This window comes from Schistocerca gregaria, chromosome 6, assembly GCF_023897955.1.
Source record: "Schistocerca gregaria isolate iqSchGreg1 chromosome 6, iqSchGreg1.2, whole genome shotgun sequence".
NCBI lineage: Eukaryota > Metazoa > Arthropoda > Insecta > Orthoptera > Acrididae > Schistocerca > Schistocerca gregaria.
In genome coordinates, this window is record NC_064925.1 from 295686977 (window position 1) to 295702416 (window position 15440).

At 39.1% G+C, this 15440-nt stretch overlaps 1 protein-coding gene and 1 non-coding gene across 3 annotated transcripts in view; both read left to right on the top strand.

The window, feature by feature from the left end:
- Positions 1 to 9116, top strand: part of LOC126278455 (E3 ubiquitin-protein ligase TRIM9) — a 712180-nt gene extending 703064 nt beyond the window's left edge. Inside the window, exons 9-10 of one of the 2 annotated variants that reach the window (XM_049978580.1) lie at positions 4075 to 4247; positions 6179 to 9116. In XM_049978580.1, the coding sequence (XP_049834537.1) occupies positions 4075 to 4247; positions 6179 to 6298 (293 nt within the window). In that variant the 3' untranslated portion in view covers positions 6299 to 9116. The remainder of the gene's footprint in view (positions 1 to 4074; positions 4248 to 6178) is intronic. The other variant, XM_049978581.1, reaches the window with a different exon arrangement.
- On the top strand, positions 4349 to 4421 carry Trnaa-cgc (transfer RNA alanine (anticodon CGC)). The gene has a single exon. It is a non-coding gene; the product is annotated as a tRNA-Ala (tRNA).
- Positions 9117 to 15440: the final 6324 nt, after the last annotated feature.

The window sequence follows — 15440 nt, forward strand, 5'->3', positions numbered from 1 at the left end:
CATTTCCTTTTCCTTCACAGTCATGTGACAGTGATCCAAGCAATTAGTCCGCGTCATACGTAAATGATAGGGTCAAGTAACCTTGCAGTTACAATTCTTTGTACGCTAGGGGCCACTGCATTCGCGTAACGTGACCCTGCTATGTAGGTAGTCCAGCTTTTGTTTGACTCATGACCCATATTACTGCTCGGTATCCGGTGACAGGATTCGAAAGTTTTCGTGACGCTTGCCACCGTACTTGCACATCTGTGCCAACTGCCACTGCGCTAGCCATTACGTGGTGAACTGTTTGACCTTGAGCTGTGACATTAATTTACTTTCATTTCGTATTCACAGTTACAAATAAATAAAACATGCGAATATGGACGTCACTATATCTCCCTTTCACGGAACTTCGTTACTTCCTTGCCTAATTTCTATCACATCAAGTGGTCAGATTTTAGCAGTAGCTGCAAATGTTATCAGCACTGCGGGAGATTTCCCTCGCAACATTCCACTGAACAAGCTACAGTGATACTGGCTTATGGCGGAAAAACTAGGACCGTAATACTGAATTTACGTGATTTCGCCTAATTCAACAGTGTACTTAACCATGGTCTCAACTTTCTGTTTTTCAGATGAAAATAATGTTAGAAATGCTCCAAAAACTGAGTGTTTTAAGGCATAATTTGTAGGTGTCCCGTATCAGGGAAAGGATTGGTAGCGCTTTTGGACTGTTACCGAAGCGAAATAGGAATTTCAGAATTGTATGTTTATATATACCAAACTACAGAATGATTTGTGGCCTTTCGCTCCGTGCCCGCAGGCACTGTGGGCGTGGTAATTATGTCCCTGTAATTAAATGAGCAATTAAACATTTTCCGTTTGTTTACGACTCGTTAATTACACTACATATAAAATCACATTTTCATTGTACAGTCTTTTTCTCCAAGGTGTCTGTCTTCTGGAGCATTATTCTCATTTCCAATGCATTTAGGAGGTCGCTAGAAACAGAAAACTTTCTGATGTATTTCAGTGGTAGTCCTCTAACCTTAATATTGAATGGATGGTACCAAAGTTACATTTATTGTTATGTGAGATTAGCATTATCAAACTAATGAAATTATTTAATAACGCTCCACTATTCCAATATACAAATAAAAAACTTAACGTGAAATGTCACTTCAGTTGAACTGCACAAAGAACTCAACGTCAGTCAAGCTAAGTACTGCAATTCTTTCCTTGCAATAAGTACTACGAAACAGTTTGAAACTTCCGCAGACTATTCGCCGTTTAATTGTAAGTGACCCTATGGAACAGTCACCAGGTGTTGTTACGCCACTTTAAGTACGCCCAACTGAAATATTGATATACTCATGGGCGTCCACAGAAAGTGTTTCAGCGGGACAGGAGAGGGAGGCATGGCAGGGGGAGGGGTCAAGGGGCAAGGCTGTAAAACGAGAATTTTTCATATAAATGAGTTGGTCAGTTTCGAGATATGACATGCCATAAGAACTAAAATGTATTTTAGCAAATGTGCTTTTTTCCTTTGAACACTCGAGCGATGTTTATTCTTCTTAACGATTCACAGTACCAGACCGTCCACCGTGTCCAATAGCAAAGTCTGACTTGCACAATGTTCCTGCACATTCTACAGTTTCTCGTCTGCTAATGGGAAATGGAAGTGAAGTCCCATGCTTCTTGACAGAACGTAGGGGAACGATGCAGCAGATCCGCACCGCCGTACTAGGCAAGGTCCTAGTGGAGGTGGTTTACCGTTGCCTTCCTCCAACCGTAATGGGGATGAATGATGATGATGAAGACGACACAACACCCAGTCATCTCGGGGCAGGTGAAAATCCCTCACCCCGCAGGGTATCGAATCCGGCACCCCGTTCTCGGGAAGCGAGAACGCTACTCCGAGACAATGAGCTGCGGACCCACTTCTAATAGTAAAAGTAATTTCAATAATGAAACAGTGAATGTAAATCGGGGCTACCAACAATGAAATATATTAACACGAATGCGGATTAGTGACATCGTGCACTGTGATCCATAAAAATTCCATCGCTGTTTGAGAACATAAAGTCCACGAATAGCTACCTATGTTCTCCAAGTAGCAGAACATAACCATTTCCAGTCAATGACCGGTTCAGTTCGACCAGAGGACCCAGTCTATTCCATGTAAACATTGCCCACACCATTATGAAGCCACCACCAGTGACTTGTGGACAACTTGGGTACATGACTTCGTGGGGCCTGCATTACACTCGAATCCTACCATTAGGTCTTATCAACTGAAATCGGTTTTCATCTGATCATGTCACGGTTTTACAGTCGTACGTGCAAAATGCCATGGCCGCTACATGTGCAGTCAGTTGGGGAAGTGGGGTTAGAGCGGCAGTGGTGGGGGTTGCTCAGAACGCTGGAGGGTAAATGCCGTTCTAAACTGAAGCCAACACTCACATTTTTCGTAAATATTAAGTAGGGCCCCTCCATGCCCACACTTGCATGGTGACCATTCAGAAAGATGTCACCTCTTCTTTGGTTAGCACCACAAAAGAATTCCGCCGAAAATGCAGCGATTTATTTTCGCCTGGTTTGTTAACGAATTGAAACTTTCTGAGACGAGTCACGAGTGGGGATTTTTGAGTAAAACCTACACCTTCCTCTTGTTGCCATATTAAAATTTGCTTCTTTGCTAAAATACAGCGGAGTTTACACAGTCTCACCTTCTATCACGTTGTGCAGACGCAACTGTGAGAGAATTCTGAAACGATAGTTTATTAACTTTATTAAGTGAGGAACTGAGGAAAAGTAAGGTCGGAATCTTATGGAAAGGCACATACTAGATATGAAACAAACGTGTATTGACTTCACTAATGTTGTTCCAAAGCCGACTGCATTTCTCGTTTCACCTGTTATCGATGGCCCTTAAAAACAATATTTTTTCGTCGGAAAATTCTCCAGTTAGTGGAATAACACGGTATATAATGAAGTTTTACATAATAACCGTATGGTAGAATATTTTCTCTTTGCGTGATATCATTTGCTAAAATCTTATTTCGATATCTCGAACCGTTTATGAAATATGAGGAATTTCACTCTGTCTTTATCGTTAGAGTGGTGCGATCGCAAATGAGTGCGCTATGTCAGATCAATTTTCTCAAGACTGGTGACATATAGAGACCTCCAACCAACTCTAAAGAAAAAATTCAGTATGTTAGCTAAGTTTCATTCACAGCAACATGTTATACAATATGCACCCATTTTTCATTGCAGTTTTTTTCAATTTTCTGTAAATTTTTTTGACAAAGACTGAAGGGCATGCGCGTCGATTCTGCCATCGCTGACCGGCCGAAAGGTGAAAGCGCTTGGCGGTTTCCCCTTCTGAACACGCGAATGAACTCGCTCAGGTCTTTGGATGACAACTGGAAACTGTATATCGGCCACCCTATCCTGCTCGACCTAACAAATGACAGCTCCACCAAAGCACCGCCCTTTCATACCTTGTGTACACGATACTACCACCATGTTTATATGTGCATACTATCCAGTGGCTTTTGTCCCCTCAGTGTATGTGCACAGTGCGCAGAATATTGATAATCTAACGTCAAGTAGCATAAAATACTTTAACCAAGCGGAATCGCAAAAAAGTGGGACACTTAAGCGTCCCAAAAAACGCTTTTGGGACAACGAGACACTTCCGAAGAAAAAAAGGGGCTGTCCTGGGAAAATTGGAACAAATGGACACCATATTTTAAGAAATGTATGATTAATTATAAAAGTCCCTAAGTTGACCTAAATTGTCCTACTCCTTACATTATAAATTGTTTATATGAAATTAAATTAATTAATAAGTTATATCTGATTATTACACTCCTGATCTCTAATGCACACTGGTATCAGCAGACTTAAAAGCTGCATCGAGAGTGTCAGAGCTGAAATGCTTCAATCATCTGCATTCTGTGTCACTGCTTCCCTGCCAGCAAATATTCCTAAGCTACATTATCAAATCCTCTGTAATATCAAATACATAATAATGTAACAATCATTACTGGTACCTAGTAACGGTTTGTTGTACGTGTTTTGCAGGTAAGGACGACAAGGGGTGGAGCATGTATATCGACCGTCAGCGGTCGTGGTTCATGCACGACAGCGTTCACGAACAGAGGTGCGAGGGTGGGATTCAAGTTGGCTCCACCGTGGGTGTGCTGCTAGACCTGGAGCGGCACACCCTCAGCTTCTACGTCAATGAGGAACCACAGGTACGTACTGGGGCTCTCAGCTCTGAGTGTGAGGCACACTAGCAAATTTTGTTGACCTCAAAGTGGAATTTCCAGAGTTTCAATATACCGTTGGTAAACCGAGCGAGGTGGCGCAGTGGTTAGCGCACTGGACTCGCATTCGGGAGGACGACGGTTCAATCCCGTCTCCAGCCATCCTGATTTAGGTTTTCCGTGATTTCCCTAAATCGTTTCAGGCAAATGCCGGGATGGTTCCTTTGAAAGGGCACGGCCGATTTCCTTCCCAATCCTTCCCTAATCCGAGCTTGCGCTCCGTCTTTAATGACCTTGTTGTCGACGGGACGTTAAACACTAACCACCCCCACCACCATTGGTAAATGATTATCAGTTTTGGGGAAGGTTACTGTATAAATTAATTCACTCACTTCCTTGCTTAACATCTACATCTACACACATACTCCGCAAGCCACCTGACGGTGTATGGCGGAGGGTACTTTGAGTACCTCTATCCGTTCGCCCTTCTATTCCAGTCTCGTATTGTTCTTGGAAAGAAACGTTGTCGATATATCTCTGTGTGGGCTCTAATCTCTCTGATTTTATCATCATGGTCTCTTCGCGAGATATACTTAGGAGGGAGCAATATACCGCTTGACTCCTCGGAGAAGGTATGTTCTGGAAACTTCAACAAAAGCCAGTACCGAGCTACTGAACGTTTCTCTTGTAGGATCTTCCACTGGAGTTTATCTATCATCTCCGTAACGCTTTCACGGTTACTAAATGATCCTGTAACGAAGCGCACTGCTCTCCGTTGGATCTTTTCTATCTCTTCTATCAACCCTATCTGGTACGGATACCACACAAGTGAGCAATATTCAAACAATGGGCGAACAAGTGTACTGTAACCTACTTCCTTTGTTTTAGAATTACATTTCCTTAGAATTCTTCCAATGAATCTCAGTCTGGCATCGCTTTACCGACGATTAATTTTATATGGTCATTCCATTTAAAATCACTTCTATTGCCTGCTCCCAGATAATTTATGGAATTAACTGCTTCCAGCTGATGACCTGCTATATTGCAGCTAAATGATAAAAGATCTTTCTTTCTATGTATTCGCAGCACATTACACTTGTCTACATTGAGATTCAATTGCCATTCCCTGCACCATGCGTCAACTCGCTGCAGATCCTCCTGCATTTCGGTACAATTTTCCATTATTGCAACCTCTCGATACACTACAGCATCATCCCCAAAAAGCCTCAATAAACTTCCGATGTTATCCACAAGGTCATTTATATGTATTATTAATGGCAACAGTCCTTCGACACTCCCCTGCAGCACACCTTAAATCACTCTTACTTCGGAAGACTTCTCTCCAATGAGAATGACATGCTGCGTCCTGTTATCTAGGAACTCTTCTATGCAGTCACACAATTGGTCTGATAGTCCATATGCTCTTACTTTGTTCATTAAACGACTGTGGAGAATTGTATCGAACGCCTTGGGGAAGTCAAGAAACACGGCATCTGCCTGGGAACCCATGTCTATGGCCCTCTGAGTCTCGTGGACGAATAGCGGGAGCTGGGTTTTATACGATCGTCTTTTTCGAAACCCATGCTGATTCCTAAAGAGTAGATTTCTAAAACTGACAACATTCATGAACAAAGTTGGTAAATTGGTAAATCGTGACGCCCAGACAGAGCTTTGGTTTATTACTTATTTTTTCATTCACAGAATGTTTTACAATGACATTAGACACGTCGTTTTAGTACAGCATTAAAACATAGCTGTCAGTTACCAAAATATGCAACTGCTTGGTTACTTATCATTCTGGATTATTCTGATAGGTTCATGCCACTCACCAACTCTACGTTTACTATTATATTTTAGCCAGCATGTGCCTGTTTTTGATGATACGAAAGTATTAAGACCAGTTTGCTGTTGTGTTGCAGGGGCCCATAGCGTTCCATGGCCTCTATGGTGTCTTCTACCCAGCCGTGAGCCTCAACCGTGGAGTGGCAGTCACCCTCCACACGGCCCTGGATCCACCATCTGACTCGGATGAGAGCTGAGGACAGCTGTTCCCGGGTCTCCCGGAGGCACCAGTAGCAGAGGTGGCCAGCAGTGCAGTTCTTTCTCCTGACGACACCGAAGTGCCGGAACGCCACCCATCCACTGACACTGACCTCTGAACAGTGGTTCCTTTCTAGATTATAACAGACACTCTCCGATGATGCGACATGTTTCACTTCCTCACTACCGAGAGCATTCCAGATATCACTGTAGACTCTTTAGATCCAAGCAAATTGCTTGGTTCCATTTTAGATGCTTCGAGATTTCATATTCCAACCCATTTTTATTTCATAATCTTATGACGAGTCGACATATCAACAAAGACATGTTCCACTATTACATTCTTCAAAGAACATTCAGTCAAGCAGACATTAATCCTATTTTTCTTTACCCTTATGTAGATTCATGAAAGACATGTGAATGATTAAACGAATGGATAAGATAAAACATTATGTGCACAGGATTAATATGTGTACACACACTTTTTCCTGCCCAAAGTTATCATCACATTGAATGTTATAAACATTCAGAAATGACTACATGACTGACAGAGCAATGATGTTTGTAGATACACACTGAGATACTGTTGAGCATTTCCACAATAAATATTGTCTATTTTAGCAACCAGGTTCTGTAGCAATGAAAACAGGTAACTAATGATAACAGAACCTTGCTGGTCTGAGACTATGAAGGACTACCACACAAGTTCTCTGAATGAAGTGGAGATGAAGGTTACATAAACGAGGAAATTATATTCATCCACATAGAAAGAGATGGACCTTAATGAAGGATCTCCCACTGCCCCTTATCCTGCCCTTTCTTCCTGTCTTTAGGAGGGAAATACAGTCTAGTAAACAAGTGGGTGATACATTCTATGAAAGGTAGTTGAGAAAAATTAGCTCAGAACTGGGGCCTGATAATTAGATTTTCCTGTTATAAAATTACCTACACTTTGTAATTATTGTAATAGAATTTATGGATGTTGCACTATCGTCCAAAAGAAATAATATCCAGATGCCATAATTATGTTATTGTATGTAAATATTTATCAAATGGTACTTAAAACAGATACATAATTTTCATTATATCTAAAATCCACACCTGTCATAAGTTATTGGTAGTGATAAACAAAGCAATCGTATTGATGTATTTGTCATAGTTCCAATGTGTGGATTATTTGATTTGTATTTACTAGTGGGTGAAATATGTAGTTTATTTTATGGGAGAAAATAGACTTGAAATTAACTTTTTCAAGTGTGATATTTGTTTATGAAAGAAGACACAAACTTTCTTAAAATTAAAAGTAATTTTTTAAAGTATATCAGCTCAGAATTTTTTTTTTAGGGAACATAATGGTCCGACATGCTTCAAAGATTGAATTTGGGGATTGGGTATCACCTACTGCTATATACTAAAATGGTTCATTGTCAGGCATACTTTAAACCCCTTTTTGCTATTTGTATTTCAAGGCAACATGAAGCAATGACTGCTGTTAGATAATACATAAATGTGATGACTGATTTATTTGACTGAATTCAATTTAAATTTTTAAATTCATAATCAAAAGCTACATAGACTCTTGATGTTATGAATAACTTATATGCTCACTAAAGCCATCACCAAAGACTGATATTCAGAAGAAAGCTAAAACTGCCTAGACTAAGAAAATGCTAACACCACTGGTTTTATAAGTTTTATGACTAGTAATAAAATACCATCCACTTCAAAACTTCCAGAAATTGTCCTTAAATGTTTTAAAGAAGTATAAGTGTCATTTATATTTGGTGGATTTTTTATTCTAAAAAAACTTCTATTTGGTATTGTCACTGCCAGAAAAATAGTTTTTAAAATGATCAATATGATGAAAATTAATGTACATCATAGCTGTATATAGAACTGCATTATAGCCTATACAGATGCAACTGCATTGCTGTGGCTATTAAAAGTTTTTGATACTTTTATTCTATTGAATTTGAATTGTATTTGGTGTTAAGGGATGAGTTATTATCCCATTTTCCATGATACTTTAAGATGAATTGCATTACTCACAATGAGATTCACAGAGGTAGAATAAAACTGGAAACTTTTATGAGATTCAGATATGTTTGTAAGGTGAAATTTTGTCGATACACAGAAATTTACAATTCTGCCATTGCAAAGTTCATGACTAACTCTTGGATGTGCTAGTATAAAGTTATATTAGATGTATCCATGTCTTTAGAAAACAGTTTGTCTGTACAGTAAAATGTAACTATGTGCTTGATATACCTGCAGAACATGCTGCCAAAGATTATTCCTTCACAAATTAACTTATAATATTTTTCTCCCACTGAATAAACTATAATGTAATTTAGCGACTACCACACAATCTGTTCACACTTCATTGTTTAGTATATATATCTGTTTGAACAACATGTTTCCACAGTAAATTTAGTGAATGTTTCTTGTTATAATTGCAGTTCTTGTCTGTTACAGTGAATCAGTTAATATTAATTTTATGTGGTACATAACCTGCCATGATATACATTCTTTTACATAGTCTTCAGTCTATAGAGTTGAAGAAACAGTGGTCCTCGTGTTTAACTTACTTGAAGTGTTACTAATATTTTATAAGCACAAAATTTGTATCCCTTGTAAATTTGTATATTGAAAGTTATTGCTAATAAAATAGTTAAAATGCAACTGAATATTGTTTTGCAAGTCCCAGAAATCATGTAAGTTGTAAATTTCAAATATTTGTAAAAATGTTCACTTCTATTTATATATTTCATGAACGAGGTGTGGAGGATAATGGAAAATAAACTATTCCACACCATTGCTAAATAGTGTAACTATTTACTTCAGATGGTCCTAAACAAATATAGTGACAGGTACTCTGAAAATATAAACTTCATAATGTGAGTGGGTTACCTCAGTATGGTCTAGATAATGTTAACACGTACAAATACAGAATCATATTTTATTATATGATCACCTTTGATTAAGTGTATTATTATAATATGTATAATTTGGGTATTCATCCTGTTGCCTCATCCAGAAATATGATTAGCTGATTGATTTACCTTTCACAAAGAGATTACCCTGATACAAATTTGTTGATGAATAGAGACCAACATTCATTCTAGATTGCAGCAGGTAAATTAGGTAGAATGATTCTTTCAGCAAGATGTGGGTGACACTCTTCTACCAATGAGACAACAGCTGGTTCTACAGGTCTAGTGACCCTAGGTGGGATACTAGATCTTTCTTATCAGAACTAGAGAGAAGAAATGTAGGTAGCTGAGAACTTCTGTGCTGCAGGAAGTTTCATATTTAAGCATAATCCATGCCCATTCTTCAAAATTCATAGGAACTAAATAATATGCATATTTTACAACAGAATCTACTATAAGGAAATGAAGTAAATATTATCTTTGTGTCTATTCATTACAGAAAATATTCTACTACACTCATATTTCTCAAAGTGTTTATGAAGATGGTGTTTGAGATGACTTTCATTCTGCAAACTGTTAGTCAAGTAAACACATTATAATTATTTGTGGTAGTGAGTTAGAAAGTTTCTGTGTCAGTGTCATTATACAGACTTATGTTACACTGTATCTAAGGTCCTTCATCACTTTGTTCCTGCAGAAATCTGTGGAAATCTGCATACTTACATTAATAGAGTATGAGATCACTGCAAGCACTGAAAAAGTATATTTTATTAGGTTTATTCAGTTTCATACATATTTATTATTTGGATCTTTTTTTGGTTTGCAGTCAATTTTTACATGATAACTTAAGAAGGTATTAAGAGGCCCTGGTTGTATATAATTATGTATCAGAAGATAGGCAGATGAGTTTAACATAGAAGATCTAGAAATTTTAAAAGTTTTGATTGATAAAAGAGCATGTGCCTGATCTGAAACTCTAAAAGTGAATTTTTTCAGAGTCTTTTGATGACACAAGGAGACAGTAGAAGTACCACAGTATGGTACTGCTCCAGGTGATTTTTTGTAGCAAGTGTTTGCAATAAATAAGGCCACCATCTCTTTTAGTGTTAATGTAGACAAAACGGGAAAGTGTGATTGTTTCCATGACTGACATATATGAAACTAATCTGTTGGTATTAGTGATGTTATCTCCTTATCTGGAGACTCATACAACTAAGTGAGTCCAATATTATTAGGTATGAATCTTAATGACAGGGACAAATAGAGCATGGCTGCATGCTCATTTAAATATATGAGTTGATAAGTCACAAATATTCATTAATAATTCATTCATAATAATTAAATTATGATATAATACTTACTTTACAGTCTGTATTTTCTTCCCTCTGAACTGATTGCTAGTTCTGTGTTGCACAAAGAATGGTGCACCTGCATGGGCACTTCCTTGTGATAGTTCTTGAAATGTATAAGCAAGGCAATATAGTTCTCTCAACTCCCATTTGGTCTTTTGTGACATCACACAAAGCTCATGTGAAACACTGGTTGGATTCAGCATGTTTTCTCTTCTGCTACCTCCAAATGCAGCAAGAAGTAGTGAGTTTAGTGACAGATGATTGAATCATGCTTAATGTGTCTGAATTATAGTTTTTCCAGCCATTTCACTAACTGTGTGATTATAATAGCCAGGTTACAATAAGTGTTTAAAATGGATGTGCTTCAATGGATTTGGCTGTTATTTCTAATCCTTTGAAGTGGTTTTCATAAGCACCTTTAATAAATCTTTGCACTCATACATTAAGTGCTGTAAAGTGATACAATGGGTTAAAAAATATGGTGCAAGGCTGAAATCATATGTGATACTCCAACGAAGAGGAGAAAGGGAAACTTCACAGAAACATGTGTGAAGGATGACTACAAAAGGATTTACTTTGAGATATTAGATACTAGAATCATGCAGTTAAATGTCAGATTTGATTTGCTGTGTGACTGAAAGCTTATTAAAATGTTTGACTCAAAGAAGATGTCAGTTCTTCCAGAGGCGTTTCCTGAGAAGGTCTTGGAAGACTTAAAGAGAATATAGGGTCCATAGGAAGCTTTTAGATATTTTTAGATAAGAGTTTGAAGTGAGTGCTATGACCACTTCACAACAATTGGAGCCATGTGTGTGAAGAGAATTCAGAGTTTCATGTATAAAAATGAACTTCACACTAGACTTCCAGAACTCTATAAGGTCTGTGAACTTATTTTAACCATACTGGTAACTTCACCATCAGTAGAATGACCACCTTCCACAATGAAAAGAATTAAGACATGCTTTAGGAATGTACAAGTACATAGTCATCTGGTTCCACTCTCAGTCATGTACAAAGAATTAGTTGGTGCAGGTGAAAGTTTGAAACTCCAAATGAGTTTCAAACTTACTGCAGCGTTACTGAAAAATTCTGCAAAGGGGGACTGCAGTGTGGAGCACCACTACAGAGAAAACCATGGTGAGTGTGCAATTAAGACATACATGCAACTGATAAGATGGATATTGCCTGCCTTACCAACACATCCAGGATAGGCCACTGGTTAGTGAGAGTATCCAAGATAGATGATCTTCTCAACTGAGCATGTACTCAAGCATCACAGGTATACAGTGTAGGTATGAAATGACACAAGGAATTCACTTCAGTGATTTGTAAGAACTGCTTCAGAGCAGGCTTGTGCTTGCCCTAATTCAAACTCATTGTCTGTCTTTGAACCATTTGTGTTTCCACTGGCAAGTTTCTTAATGTCTCAAAGTAAGATTGAAATGAGTCAAGGGTAGTTCTCCTGCAAATTGCTTAGATATTTTAGTTCAGCAGACTCCATGAAAGTACCAAGCATCTTGACAATACTAACAAAATACGGTCATCTCATGGGTCAACCGAAGCGTCCGATCCTACCCGTCGGCTTTGACCCGTGACGTAAGGCTGTTGTGGTGTGTGACGTCACGACGGCACGGAATTTAATTTGAGAGAGTGGCGTGTTTGTAGGTGTCGTTTTGATGCGATCGGTGGTGCTCTCTGGTGGAGTATTAGGTGATGTTTTTGGTTTAGTTTGCGAGTGTGGCGTCGTGTGTGAATTTTGGTAAATTGCTTTTGTTATGTCTTTGGTACGTATGGATATGACTGACAGGGTCAACAGTTTTCGGTTGTCGGCTATAATGGGGGACAGTACCTGTCTGTAATAAAATTCCTTCAACTATTCGGATTTTTGGATGAAGTCGTGAAGTGTTGAGTATGTCGTGCAGAAATGAGGCTTACTTAAAGTTCCGGCATCTCGGACCAGGGACGGCTGTATGTGGAGATGTCGTAAGAATAACAGGTCAAGGGAAGTGTTCGATCCCAATTTATGGGGTCGGGAGCTGCTGTTGAGCTATATAGATCAAGGGAAGTGTCCGAATCCAGATGATATTGTGTTTAGTGGTATTTGGTGAGTTTTGTGATACGGTATTTTTCGTCGTTTTGCGTGGTTTCGTATGGCGGTGGGTGTCTAAATTTGTTTATATTTAGTTTGTTCCCATCCAAAAAACCCTATTTCGTCCTCATAATGTGTATGTAACGACTTTGTATGCGCCATATTGGAATCGTGGTTTATGGTCGTTTCCGCCATATTTGTAACGTCATGGGTCAAAGTAGACGGGCGGGATCGGACGCTTCCGTATTTACCATCTCATTTACGGATGAGTTTCACTTTCCAATTATCAAATTATCCCTTCTTACACAAGATTCGGCCCAATAATCGTTCCTGCATGAACGTAGTTCTAGGCAATTAAGACATATAGTGCAGAACTGTCCAGTGATTTACTTCATTCGCAGTAACATGTTTACCCACTATTTATGGCGTAGTGCACCAAACAGAAAGCCAGGTAGCCAAAGTTCCATGGTCTCAGTTAAAAGTAAACCGCGTTTAAACTGTCTGCATGGTGCACGAACGTCAGTCGCCAGTCAGCAAAACGTCTTAAGCCAACCGTATATTTGACGCAGTTAACTCTATACTCTGGAATGTAAAGCGACCTGGAGATGCAAAGATGTTAGTAGAGATATGAATTTTCACACAAACGCCTATATGCATTAGTTTTCTAGACGATCGCTGGTGAGTAATGTCATCATCACGTGCTACCACTTCTGCCAACCTCCCTACTACTCAGTTCGTTTTTGCTGGACGAAATAGAAAACAAAAGAACAACACAAAATATTTAAAAGTTTGAAATAGATATGCTTGTCGTGTTGGTTAGTGTAAATGCAATAGTTCCTGAAAATAGAATGACTGATGGCTGCAGTATAAAAGAGGAAGTATACAGTGTCTCGTTTCAGAATTATTTTTTCGTTTTTTTTCTACACAGTTCGAATGCTTACGTTATTGAAACAATATAAAATTCACGAAATGTATGCTAATTAACATACCTGTCACTTATATCAAAAATGCATGTCTTTTAGTTTATAACTGTATGTTGCAAACAAAAATCCTTATTACTGATCTCTTATAAAATATTGCGAATCCAGTTTGTATAATTTAAAAAAAAATACGAAATAAAAATTTTACATTTGTTTGTATTTTACATGTCACGTAAATGTTTATAGAACTGTTTAAAAATTTGAATCAAGCACTAGGCGAACCCAGACCCTCCACACAGCTAGCAAGCAAGCTGCCACAGTACCATCCTCCTTGCGGAGTGCAACAATATGGATTAAAAGCTAATTGTATCAAAGTCGGCTACCTTATTTTAGTACATTAAACGTGGTCGAAAATCACAGAAAGCGATTTTCTTGAGAATTTTTGAGGGTTGCAACGAACTGCCAGGGGAGATGTATATTCCAAAATTCGATTTTTGCGTGGGCCCCTTGCTAAAGAAAAACAGGCAATACGTGGAAGCACAATTTAGTTTTACTCCTGGTAAGCGTGATTCAGAATTTAATAAACTTTCTGGGTTCGTATTACATAAAGGGTTAGGGATATGAAACCATGAGTGTCTCAGTACATTGAAACACGTTCCTATCTTAAAACCGTGTGCTTATAAAACCCCGGTCATCTCTAGAAAACCAGGCGTGAGCAATAGTCAAATTTAACCGCCGTGAACTCCCTCACTTACGTTTGATCTGGGTCGGCGCACCATAGTTTTTTGTTGAACGTGATTAAATGCCGACTTTGACACAAGCACTCGGCTGTTAGTGTGAGTTTACCACGAATAGTGGCTCATAATTTCCTTAGAGTTGCGAAGCGATGGTATCGAGAACAGCTCACTAGGCGAAATACTCGTTACCTCTTCTTAAGAGAGCATACTGCGAAGTTAGGTGTGCCGTAGACGGTACAAAACTGGTGTCACTTAGTCACATGACCCTCCACCGCTGACTAGTCATGTGTGTCTTGAGTCAGCCGGTTGTATGGACTCAATACAGTCAGATAGTTCAATGCGGAGACGCGACAGAATGGAAGAGGGATCTATCGTGTTTGGAAATTCCCGTGATCACACTGTGAATGAAGTTGTCCAATTTTTGTTGCGTCAACAAATCGTGTCTACATCCCCCCCCCCCCCCCCCAATGGTGTACCACTTGTACCTATGTAATACAGCGTAGCAACATACATAAGGTAATCAAAAGAAATATGTAATGAGACGAACAGAAGTGATACTTTTATTCAAAGACAAGAAACAAACTGATGTCCCCTGGACATTAGAAAAAGGCGGACCATGCTTCGCAATAGGGTAATCACCACAGACGGCAACGATGCTATGCAACATGTTCCCCTGCTGGCCACAATGTTGATAAAGGGATCTTGCGGAAGAGCGTTCCATTCTTCCATCAACACGGTTAATAACTGTCGGAAGGTAGTTGGAGCATGTGGACGTGCTGCAATATAGCTCCAAATTATCCCATACGTGCTCAATGCCATCTAAATCTGAGGAAAGGACAGGCCAATCATAATGGTTCAAATGGCTCTAAGCAGTATGGGACGTAACACCTGAGGTTACCAGTCCCCTAGACTTAGAACTACTTAAACCTAACTAACCTAAGAACATCACACACATCCATGGCCGAGGCAGGATTCTAACCTGCGAATGTAGCAGCAGTGCGGTTCCGGACTGAAGTGCCTAGAACCGCTCGGCCACAACGACCGACACAGGCCAATCCATTCGCCGAATATCCTCTTCTTTCAAGAGCTCCTCCACCTGCGAAATTAGAT